The sequence below is a fragment of the Netta rufina genome (assembly GCF_964035555.1).
Source record: "Netta rufina genome assembly, chromosome: 1".
Lineage (NCBI taxonomy): Eukaryota > Metazoa > Chordata > Aves > Anseriformes > Anatidae > Netta > Netta rufina.
In genome coordinates, this window is record NC_140123.1 from 22,069,847 (window position 1) to 22,082,311 (window position 12,465).

At 40.3% G+C, this 12,465-nt stretch overlaps 1 protein-coding gene across 1 annotated transcript in view; it reads right to left on the reverse strand.

The window, feature by feature from the left end:
* Positions 1-12,465, reverse strand: part of FLT3 (fms related receptor tyrosine kinase 3) — a gene marked incomplete at both ends in the record, with an annotated part of 38,082 nt that overhangs the window by 16,690 nt on the left and 8,927 nt on the right. The window contains 7 exons of the mRNA XM_084306301.1: positions 157-322; positions 5,138-5,291; positions 5,374-5,513; positions 6,091-6,242; positions 7,164-7,281; positions 9,441-9,556; positions 10,364-10,566. Of these exons, the coding sequence (XP_084162427.1) occupies positions 157-322; positions 5,138-5,291; positions 5,374-5,513; positions 6,091-6,242; positions 7,164-7,281; positions 9,441-9,556; positions 10,364-10,566 (1,049 nt within the window). The remainder of the gene's footprint in view (positions 1-156; positions 323-5,137; positions 5,292-5,373; positions 5,514-6,090; positions 6,243-7,163; positions 7,282-9,440; positions 9,557-10,363; positions 10,567-12,465) is intronic.

A 12,465-nucleotide genomic window follows, 5' to 3' on the forward strand; every position in this document is an offset into this window, starting at 1 on the left:
GCCAAACTAATGTTTGAGTAGCTTTTGTTAACATGTCTTTATCACCTGGCTCATCCACATATTAAAAAATACAGAGAGTATGAAATATGGAAAACAAGCTGTTCAAATGAGACACTAAGAGGAAAGGTTTGGAATTATAACAAAATATTCCAGTACCTGCGTCCATCCGCACTGTAACTTTGCTTACATGGAAACATTTTTTGGGAAAATAGCCACATGCATCTAACTGGTGGATATGCTGTAAAGTTAACTTCGAAGCAAAAATCTTCTTCACCAATTTCAAAATCTTCTCTAGAGTCAGTTATATTTATAAATCCCTTTTCTGAAAAAGAGAGAGTATTGATATTGTGATAAAAAGGCTGGATTGCTTAATGAATGAATTTTGACATCTGTATGTTTTTCATTTTAGTTATCACATACACACACAAAAAGCACCATGTTACTTCACAAAAGGCATCCTTTTAATCAAAAGATAGTGCTTCAAAAATAGTATTGCAATGATGTCTCTGTTCAGCTCCAGACAACTGATCTGGGTCTGTGTGATATCTGCTAGAGCTGTGTTTTCCGTCAGACCAGAGCACTTCCAAAACCCTCTGACACTTTTTCCCCACCCACCCTACAGAACCACCGGACCAACTCCATGAGTTTTTTGTTTTGTTTTATGTGTGTTTTATGGGTGTTAACAGCTACATCTAACAGGGAAAAAAAATAACACCAGCCTAATCAGATGTTGATATTCATTCTTCCTCCTTCCCTGAAATGAGCTAATGATTTTGCAGATCAGCCTTACAGCTGCTCATGTGTTTCTCCATCTCATTAGAAGTATTTGATGAAAGACAACAGGAATGTGAAAAAGTGTCCTGAAGGTGTGGGTGAACCCTGTGCTGCTGCTACTTTCCCTGCTAGGGTGGGACTGGTTTCACCTAGTGGACCTGTCTGAGGTTCAGTGACCCACCTAAGCTACCTGTTTGGACCTCAGTGGAATAAGATAGGCATGTCCAGATATATCCTATAGTGATATAAATGATAACAAAGATGTACTGAAATGCTCTTTGGAAATACCTTCCTCATGCCACTGGCAACTGGAAGAACGTGAATCATTCCTGGGGCTAGATGTCTCATGAGGTGAAATGAATCCCAACTAAAGAGACTGAACTATACTTGTAGGAGGACATGGTCCATCAAGGCATCAGCAGAGCTAAGGATCAGCTCCAAAAAACTAACAGAATCATACATGTTGGAAGTGACCTCTGGAGATGTCTAGTCCAGCTCCTACCCAAGGCAGGTTCAACTAGATGAGGAGCCATATCCAGTTGAGTTTGGGTGTCTTCAAGGAAGCAGATGCTAGAACCTCTAGGAAACTTGTGACAGTGTTTAATCAGGCATGTGGTGAGAAAAACAAAACAAAACAAAACAAAACAAAACAAAACACAAAAAACCTTCACTGTAGCAATATGACTGGACTGAGATTTCTCTTTGGAGTGTTTTTCTTTTGGTTGCAACACTATATTGTGTTTGGCGCATTTTGTGTCTAACTTCACTGGTTTAAAAAATGCAATCTGGAAACTCCCATGCAAACCACAAAAATATCAGTATTTTAAAACAAGAAGCAATTCCTTTCATGACTGTTCTCCTCCTTTTTAATATTAAGGGCTTACTTGCTTTATAGATTGGACCTTTGTCTTTTCAATGCTCTTTTGGACCTCATCTTCCCAAGTACAAGGTCATCAGTACGTGTGCTGTTAACAGCACAGCTGGCCAAGAGTAAAGGCTTTCTCCAGAGTGCACACAGGGATCTTGGAGCAGGGCATGACATTTCTTTGGAAAAGAACTCAGAAAATGTAGTGTTTTTTTTTTTTTTTTTTTTTGTTTTTGTTTTTCTTTTTCCCTTGGCTCACCATTTTTTGGGCATGTTTAAACATATTTCTGCCAAAGAAATAGTGAACATTATTTAGTAATAACAGAGAGGTGAGCTGAAATTCTTGAGACTGAAACCAAAGTTTCCATGTTTCTGTATTTAGTTTATTTGTTTATTTGTTTGCTTTAAACCTAATGTGTTGGAAAATAGCTTGCATATTCCTGAATCTAGATTGCACAGTGCTAATAATTATTTATTCAACACCGGTGGAGATTGAACATAAGGCCTGCAGAAACAAAGAGCCTTGCAGCTGCAGTTGTTGGCATAATCACTGTTATGCTTTAAAGTGACCTAAACATCCCTGCTTGATCTGACCAACTGCACAAGATAAGTTGGTGAATTATCAAGCAGCAAAGAGCAAACCAGAGCTGTCTTGCTGCAAGAGGTTATTAGAGCATAGAAGACCACCTGCCAGTGTAGTCATGCTAGCCAAGCTCCCCAGGCAATGCAGAGTATCCCAAAGAAATCAGGCTTTTGCTTGGTAAAGTTACATCATGACCATTCTCGGTGTAGCTATGGGTACTGACTCAGGAACAGCAATGGTTTAAAGGTAGGATGCTGATCATTTCTGAGATTGCTACTCTGTGACATGGACATCAGAATGAAGTTGCTATATATATCACTGTTGGAATTGAACCTCGAGTGATAGCACAGATCCACACTAGGAATGGTTGCCATTAATAAATTAGGCTAAAAGTTGTGGTGGATCAGAAGCATCCTATATAACCTTGGAGAGAGAAACACAGCTGATAGGAAGGTATGGCAACAGCCCCCCACTTTAATTCACCACAAAATTAAACAAAAAGATTTCTTCATCAGAAAAGCAAAGGAGTCCCCAGAGGTTTTGTTGGCCTAAGGGGATTAAAGAGAGTACAACTACCACAGTTTGACATACCCCAGTCAATAATGCAATGAAAACAACAATTCAGTTAAAAATGGCATCACTCTGAAAGACAACCTTCCATGGAGAGTAACTCAAATATCCCTGGTCAATATGATGCTTACTCAGACCTGAAAGTTAAGGGACCCAAGAAGCCAGTATTTCTGAAGTGGGCACTAAGAAAGAAGGTCTCACCCTACCTCTACACTGCACCCTCACCCCTACTTTTCTGTTTACTAAGAAGCTATGTCTAAAAAAACATGCCCAGGTATCATGCTCAGTTCCTGTAAACCCTTACAGAACTTCCTGCTCAGAAGTAGGCAGAAGCTGAAAAGAGGATATTGCACAGGAAAACTCATTTCTGAAGAGACGGGGGTAAGTGTTCTCACTTCCTACCATCCCCGGCTTAGGTGTTGTCCACTCTGAGAGCAACTGCATCTAAAGTCAGCCCCATGGTCGCTGCTTCAGAAAGCCTTGTCCCTGGGGCTGGACATCCCAGCTCCATGCATGTCCATCAGAAAATGTATCCCAATACATACTTCAGCAGCATGTCTACAGCTTTTTTTTTTTTTTTTCTTTTTCCTTATTTCCAGTTCTATTCCTATTTAGCATATTATTTCCACCAAATTATTTCCACCAAATCAAGCTTTGCTGCTGAGGCTGTTCTGGGCTAGCTGTAAGGCTGCTGGCTTTTAAATGGACATGTTGCCTAAGTAGGATGATGTTTTCTTTGGTATGCATTAGATTTTCTGAATTTTCAGACCTTGTGTAGCTTGGTGCTAGGAGGATGATTCGTTTCAGTACCTGGAAAATAGAAGACAGGTAGACCAGCCAGTAACACTGCAGAAGTTGTCTCTGTAGCTTCAGGTTTTCCATCCTATCCATCATGGTTGCAGCAACATTCCTGCATGGCAGTTTGCCAGGTCTGTCATCACGAGCTCTTCATGGGATCTCTGTGCTTACATTCACAATTCATGCAAAAGATTTCATTCTGCTACCAGTTCCACAGGTTACGGAGCTAAAATTTTTCCCCAGGTTTCCTTTTCCCTAAATTATTGGCAAGTTCAAATGGCCACTTGTCAGTCACTCCCTTGACATAAGATGAAGCAAAGGTCCTCTCTCTTTTGCCCTGCATTTTGGGTGAGAAAGCCCACCACCAAGAGCCTTGCATTTGTTTGATTGCTTCCCAGTGGACCCAGATCAGACCTGATATAGATTTTCTGTGTTGTTTTCTTTTTCTTTTTCTTTTTCTCTTTTTCTTTTTCTTTTTCTTTTTCTTTTTCTTTTTCTTTTTCTTTTTCTTTTTCTTTTTCTTTTTCTTTTTCTTTTTCTTTTTCTTTTTCTTTTTCTTTTTCTTTTTTTTTCTTTTTCTTTTTCTTTTTCTTTTTCTTTTTCTTTTTCTTTTTCTTTTTCTTTTTCTTTTTCTTTTTCTTTTTCTTTTTCTTTTCCTTTTCCTTTTTCTTTTTCTTTTTCTTTTTCTTTTTCCTTTTCTTTTTCCTTTTCTTCTTCTTTTTCTGTACTACAGCAATGAGTGCCTGAAGAGACCATGCTCATAGGTGGGGTGGGGGTTCCCTATGTGTGTTATAGGGAGATGTAGTGGGAGGATGTGCTGAGGAGAAGACCAAGGTGATGTCTACAACATCCCAAAGCCCATGGTGGAACCACAGCAAGACATTTCTGCCTCACAGCAGTTGAGACCAGCCACTGGTCATTCCAGACTCTGGCCAGGCTAATACACAGAGCACTAAGAGCTAAACATGGGGCAGGTCATGCATTTTATATTCTTGGCCAGCTCCAGAAATGGTGTTTTCTGCAGGGCTTTACCTCCAATTTTTTGTATCTGCTCTGCAGATGCCTACATCTGAGTTGATGGCATAGGGGTTCCCCTGCCCAGGAACATCAAGGCATGGCTCCCTGTTGCTTTGTGTCCCCAAAGCTGTTGTGGCTTTGTGTCGTGCTGGCTGGGAGTCACCTACAATAACACGAGCCAAATCCCAGCCTGTGCTTTGAGAAATAACACTGAAACAATCGTGTGGGCTAGACCTCCAAACAGTGCCAGTTCATTTCACCTCTAAAAGCACTTTAATCCTAATTTAATGGGAATTATTTGGAAAGCAATATATATTAAAAAAAAAAAAGTTCATTATTTTCAGGTACCTGCATGACTCAGTTCAGACTAATCTCTTGGCTTTCCTAGGCTGCCAGTAAGTGCAGACAGGATTTTTCCTGAGAAATCACTACAAACACATGCTGCACACCTGCGAGCAAAGATCTGCCATATAGAAAACAAAGCAAAGCAACCAGCCAAGGGACAGAATTAACGCCAGGGATGGAATTACCTAAAACTGTAACCAGAGCAGTTTGATTTGGATGCACTGTAGAGGAGCAGGTATAACGTCCACTGTCGCCTCGTTCTGCTGCTGAAGCAAACACGTACTGGATCCGGATAGCCGAGTGGTCTGTCAGATAATCTAACCCATCAAACCTACGATCCTGGTGTTCAACAGAGATTTCCAATTATGCCGTTGACAGTGCCCAGTATTACCCATTTTTTAAAAGTCCCCTTTTTTCTTACCTGCTGCACTTTTTTGTTTTCAAAAGACAAATTTATTCTGAATTTATAGTTACGATAAAGAGCTCTGCATCTGATCAGCAATGGTTCCCCGACTTTGAGGAGTAATTCAGGTAGAGGTGCTGCTTGTCTTTCATTTAAATCTACAAAGCAAAACATAGGCACTGAAATAACAGCTGTCACGCTGCCTAGAACAATGCTCATTTAAATCAATAATTGTTCTTCTAATACTTTACAGACATACATTATTATATTGTAATGACAATTAAAATTTGAGGAAATTACTCATTAACCATGAAATCAGTAAATTTGATGGATTTAGATGTCTCTACCCAAATGTTTGTCATAATCTACAAGCTATGTTAGGGCACAGTTTAGCACAGAGTTTAGTTCAAGTCAGCTTTATTTAAAAACAACAGATAAACAAAACAAAATTTATATGTTTTAAGAATGTTTTGAAGTACATTTCGCTGCGACAGTCCTAAAAGCATGCAGAAATGAATGATAGCTGTTTAGAAAGCACAGAAGGGCAAGACATTTTTTACAGAGACCACAGATAGCTGTTAGAATTTCGGGTTAAACACAACCCAGAGCAATCACAGGCATTGTTAGATTTGTTCCAGTGGTTATGAACAAATAGCTGAGTCCAGAAACTGTACTCGGATGAGCTCCAGTGGCAGGGTTCAGCTCACGCATGAATATACTCTAGAGGGTAGTTACCTATAGTAAACAGGCTGGTGCATTCTCTGCCCAGGTCATTAGCTGCACAGCACCATATATAACTTTGGAATAGTCCTCTATGACTTAATTCATGTTGTGCCTTCTGTATGCCATCTTCTCCTCTATTTCCTTCATGCATTTTATTAAGGCAACTGCAATTAAAAGCACAATTATTCATTGACTCATTTGGTTAACCTCAAGAGAATAAATCTGATAAATCTCCACACCATGAGAATATGCAAACAATAGTGGGAAAACTGGATCTTACATGGCAGAATAAAAAGGAACTAAGAAAGGCAAAGATAAGAAAATAAAAATGTCACAGTCTAGGCAGAAAAATGAGCTGAAATGACCTGAATATGCTCAAACTGGTGCATAAACAGGTAATTCTATGACTAAAATCTGGGCAAAAGTGAAATGATAGAGGTTGGGCTTTCACACCACATCTCTGAATTCCTGCTGGCAGGAGTTGCTGCAAATCCAGCAACCTTTATGAAACCCAGATCCCAAACTGCCACACAGCAGAGCAAGGCATTGCCTACGGCCATTGCACAAAACACACCGAGGGCTGTTTCCTTTGAGCTTATTTGAACACATTCCCACAGTTAATAGAATCAATCGTATATGTTAATAGAATGGGAAAAATCATTTAGATAGGAAAAATATGATTCCTTATAACATCTCCCCAGCTTCATTGCGAACACGCTTCCAAAAAATGTGAAAAGCTAGAGGGAAAGGAGATATTTCTGATCTCTTTTGGTGACATCAGAATACCAGAATCTGGAACAGCATTTCCAGGCCAACAGCTGGAAGTTTCCAAAAGAGCACAACAGCCAACATTTCTAAGAAAAATGTGCTGCAACGCTCCAAGAGTGAGTCATGCAGACACATGGATGTGCAAACCAGCAGAGCCCACTGCGTTCTCCTGCAAACATGCTGACCCTAAAGATCTTCTTCAATAATCCAACCAACCTGCCAGGAACACTAAACAATACAAAGTCTCTGCCCTTCTTGTCAGAAGATGGTAAACTTCCAGCCTAGAGGTTCAGTATGTGTATAAACATATGCTGTACCTCCTGTCGGGTGTTTTGCAAAACGTCCACTGCACAGATGGCGGGGGGTAGCTCTCCGATATGCACTCTATAGCATCCAGTTTTCCACTCCTCTTGAAATAGGGTTTGCCTGGTTTATCTGTTAAAAATAATGTGAATGTTAAAAAATGCTGACTTTTTTTTTAAACAGACAGTGCTTTGCTCTTTTCACAGCACATGAAGTCACAGGATTGTAATTTGCTTCACGAGCTTTCAGTGCTAAGGGAAAATAAAATGATTCTACCCTGGGGATATCGAGGGTTGGTCTCACAAGCTTTTCAGTCTTGATTGCTAAATGCACAGCGTCCCTGCTATCAAAAACCTGCTTCTACACACCAGAGGATGATCCTGAGGCTGATACCGAGGTGTTAACTTGCTGTGGCTGCTATTCACCTCACAGGGCAGGAGCACAGACACCTTCCAAAATCACATCCCAAGCCCCTGGCCCTTGGTGGAACAGCTGTTGAAACTACAAAGTCTCTGCTCCAGATAGGATTGTCAAGTGTTGCTCCATCAGGTCAGACACACAATGGAGGACCATCGGGGGGTGATGACTTCTGACCACCCGCAGGCTCCTCCACTGCACATCTGGAACCTAGAGGGAAAGTTTCCAGGCAGCTCCAGTCCCCTGAACCTGTCAGGCTCAGACTTGCATTAAAGCAGACAATGCATTAAAACTCTTTAAGATTTGACTCAAAAGGACAAATGCCAAGTTTTAGGTCATCTTACAATGAAATTAAAACTTCCACCCAAAAGACTGACATTTTCTTTAGAGTCATTCTTCCATTTCCCGCAAAAGCAACATGATAAAGTGAAACCAATATTTTGCCTTTTTACTTTCCTTGTTCATTTCTCTCTTACAAGCTGAGCCTAGAAGGCTTTTTTTCACCTATAGAGATTCACATCTCAGTTGAAGGGTTCACAACCAGCCTGAAGGATTTTATGAGATGTAATTATGACATTAGATCCACAAGAACAGAGAAGACAACCCAAGTAATTGATATGGAGAAGATCTTTATCGAGGCTGTTTTGAACTGCTCTTGCTTGCACAAGTAATAACATTTTTTAACCTCTAAAGCCTATTACTATGGAAGTGAAGGTAAATTTTAATCAAATATTTAATAGCCTGCCCCCTCAATGAAGCTGTTAGAATTATAACTGGGACATGCAATAGGTCTTTAAATTAAATAAGGAGAAATTGGAGGTGTCACTTCTGACACCTGAGGGAGAAAAGAGTCCATCAGAAGAAATACACCAAAAACAAATAATGAAGGGTTAAAAATGTTGATTAAGTTGTGATTAGTCACAGTTTTGTTTTGTTTTGTTTTGTTTTGTTTTGTTTTTAAATCAAGTAATAATGCTTCTTGTTAAATCTGTCTCTAGAAGGGCTTGGTCCTATCAACTTTGCCAGACTTTTAGCTCTTTGGATTGATTTTTTTTTCCTTTGACTCTTCTATAAAATTTTCAAAATTTATATATAAATTTGGCCCTTTGCAGACAAAATAATGTTATTTTCCTTCTGTTAAAAAAACATGTCAACATAGGTCATTAAAAAAAAATACTTCTTGGACAGCCCTACTTATAAATGGAAAATTGAACTTGGTTGCAGTAGTTGCCTTCTCCCCAGGGATATCCCCTGCATGGTCCTTGAGGCAATTCACCCAAATCTGCTCCCCCTGTGAGCCTTTCAAGAAGTTGCACCTCGTGTATGTGCTCTGCCATGACTTGCTGAGCTCAGCAGCTGCAATGCCAGCTTCTCATGCAACCATGTGTGAGCAGCTGCAGCACTGCTGTGTTTCACCCTGGAGCCATCGGAGAATGAATAGGTTAAGACACAAGTAAACAAGTCCAGCCCGCGAGCTTTGGGAGTACACAAAAGCCACTCTTGGTCTGTCCCTTTTGGCACAGGAGGAAATCTCTCGAAGGGGAGAAGAGGGCTGGTGCACATTTACATCTTTATTTGTTCATTTGCATGTTTTATTGACTAGTGAAAGCTGGCTCGCATGCGGCAACACAGTCTGTGGTTTTGACTTCAGCCTCTGAAGACAACTCTGAGTCCTGTGCATATCTAGGAGGGCTCTTGAAATGCAGCATGTGAGAAAACTGGCACACAGCGTGGGGCTCAACAGGCGACAAGAAGTGTTTGGGAAAGAGAGATGCTTCACGAAGAAAAGTGGGAGCTCACTGCTTTAGGTGAACTTGTGCCTCTCCCCTTGGACCTACTGATGGAGTGACTCCTTTCATCTTAGCCATACTTACTGCGGATGAAAACAGGAACAATTATGGTGTAATTGCTGTTTTTACTTATGACCGAGAGAGTGTATTTTCCAGCCTGTGTTTCTCTTATTTGGGAAAAAGCCAAGGAAGTAACGTATCTGTAAAAGAGAAAATAAAGTTGTATTTATTATCTGGAAGGTAATAGGCAGCAGACACAATAAAAGCATCTGCTCCATTAGCTCTGTACTTTGTGTACAAAAACTATTCAGAGATGCTAGAGCTCATTATTTACACAGCACCCTGTGATCTGAAGTGTTTTCATGTATCTTCCTACACATGAAGGACATAGGACCTCACAGCCACAGGTACCCAAGCACATACCTAACGTTGAGCACTGGGAAGGATGAGCTTCCTGAGCTTAGGACAGCTGTGGAGGTCCACAGGGAAATGCTTTACCTACAATCCCATCCCACATGTCCTGCAATGGGAGGCAATAACCTGGGCTCGGTTTCCACCCCCAGTTTGGCTGTAAAAATTGAGAAGCTGGTGCTGGCACTGTTCCTGGTCTGCACCGTGACCTTAACAAATCACAGACCTCTCCATGCCTCAGTTGCTTTAACTATAAAATCAAAACCTTTTCCTCACATGAACACTGCAAACCTCAAACTGATCAGTGTCAGAAAGTTCCTGGAGAGCTCCATGCATGATGCTATACAAATTAAAAGACTGAATTTATTTCTAATGATTCTGAGTTTAAGATTCTTAAGTACATTTGCTGTGTACACATCAACAATCAGCAGCATGCTGACTGGTGACAACATTTAAGAAAGATGAGAAGATTAAAAAAATGCATAACATGAAATTATTATTATACACAAGAAAGGTCACACAGAAAACATTCCATTTGCATCCTGAAAGAAATGATCCCTCATTCATTCTTTGATCCAGAACATCCCTTGACTTACCTGTTCTCCGAGTCCAATGAAGGTTTACAAGCTTGGCTCTCTTTAAAGAACCAAAGGCATGAAATGATCTCTGAAATGTTCATTATCACTCTTAACTCAATATCTTCAAACACATCGACTTCCACATTTTTAGCTGGTGCATAGATGTTCTCTGTTCCTTGAGAATTCAAATAGCACCCGAGATCTTCCAAAATATTAGAAATCTGCAATGCGAGAGAACAGATTGTTATGTATTTGGTAGCAATTAGCTTTATTTGCTTTTTCATACTCAAATATTTTAAAAGGGTGTTCTTCTGGAAAAAGCTTTCATAAATTAATAATGCCTCCTAATTGCCAAATATGAATAGAAATTACACAAAAGTAACACCTTCAACATACTTTCATTTTCTTTTCTAGTGTCAAACATCCATAAATATGTTAAATTCTACTGCACAAGGGAACATGATAGGATCCCTGTTGCTTTAGTTAATTCTGCTCTCTAGACAGACATCACAGAACAACTTCAGCCAGAAACATGATAATTTCCCTTAGTGGTTATTCTTTACTCTCATTTTTGCTTCCTTTCATGTAGAACCATAGGAAGACAGAGAAGAACTATAATAACATCTTTCTGTTTGAGACCTCAGTGCAAAGGCAGGACTAGATAAATATATATTTTTTTTCTTTAGCATTCCACTGCTTGTCATCACAGCATCTGGCTAGACTGCTCCTCAGCTCCTTGTGGGCTTTACTGGGCAGAGAAGGTTTGGGCTGGGTACCTTCACACCTTCCATTTCCTCACCGTTGTCTACATCCAAAGGAGAGCTGCAGCCAGAAGGAAAATGTTCTATAGGCATGCAGCAAGCTGATGGTGGATTAATGAGTCCCTAAGCTTAGCTGCAGCAAAAGGTGGCAATTAAATAGCTCCACATGAACAGTAGCCCTTAAATGTCTCCATTACTGTGTCAGGTGAAGTTTATCCAATGAAGACAGGGTTTGCTGTCTCCTCTGTCACATGCTGTGCTTGGCCAGGCACCCTGGGCAGTGAGTGGGAGGTGGAAATGATGTGGTTATGCTCGTTCCTTGCTCCTTCTTTTTCCCTTTTCTTGATCTGAGAGGTATCTAGAGATAACAGCCATATTCTGCCTCCTCAGATACAAGGACAGCACAGCTTTGGCTGGTGTACTAAATAGAAATGACACATTAGGAATTTCATGGTGGGAAAGTGGGAAAGTACTTTATATGATCAAGATCATGAAAGCTGATGAAATACTGCATGAAGCACCATACCTGTAATAGAAGGGATTTCATCTAAAATGACTGAAATATTATTGAGACCAGAGAAAGCCAGAAGATGTTCACTTATCTGTCTGTGATAGGAGAGACTACATCAGACTCTTACATTTAAAAGACAACCACTACAGTTTGGGGGACAGGTGTTGGCACCTTTCACTTGTTAGTCTGCTTCTCACCTATCTGAATTATTGATTTATTTTTCCAGGAATAAAAAAGATTTCACAAACCTGTCTTGAAACAAGAATCCTCAGGAAATACTTTAATCGTAGCTCTCAGCTTCTTTATAACTTAGTAGCACACCATCTCTTACTGACCTCCTGCCATTTCGAAACTTGGAGGCAGAAAATTTGGAGGCAGGAAAGAAGGAAAAGGATTCATATTTGATTCCCTATCTAGCTTTGGGCTCTCAAGCAAGGGTTAGACCAGATAAGGATTTATGGGCTTTGGTGGTGGGAGAGGGTTCAGCTTCCCTTCCAGTCCTACCAGCTGAGGCACACGTGTTGGTGTTCAGCTATGGCTGTATGTGATCATTGCTTCACATCATGGCCTTGCCAATCCCCACAGACCATTTTTCCCATGAGGGCACATAGCTTTTTAAATTGATTTCCAGCAGTATTCAGGCAAGCTGACGAGAGATAGCTTCAAGGCAGCAGTTAACGACTTGGTTTTAGAGAAAAATTATACTTACCTATTTACAGTTTCAAAGAATGAATTGTGATATGTATTTCCCTTTAACTTTCTGTAGCATTTTTTTTTCCTAACTCTCTTTATTTCGACTGTGACATCCCCACAGGCTAAAGGGTTAGGGTGTTGTAAGCTTCTGGGAA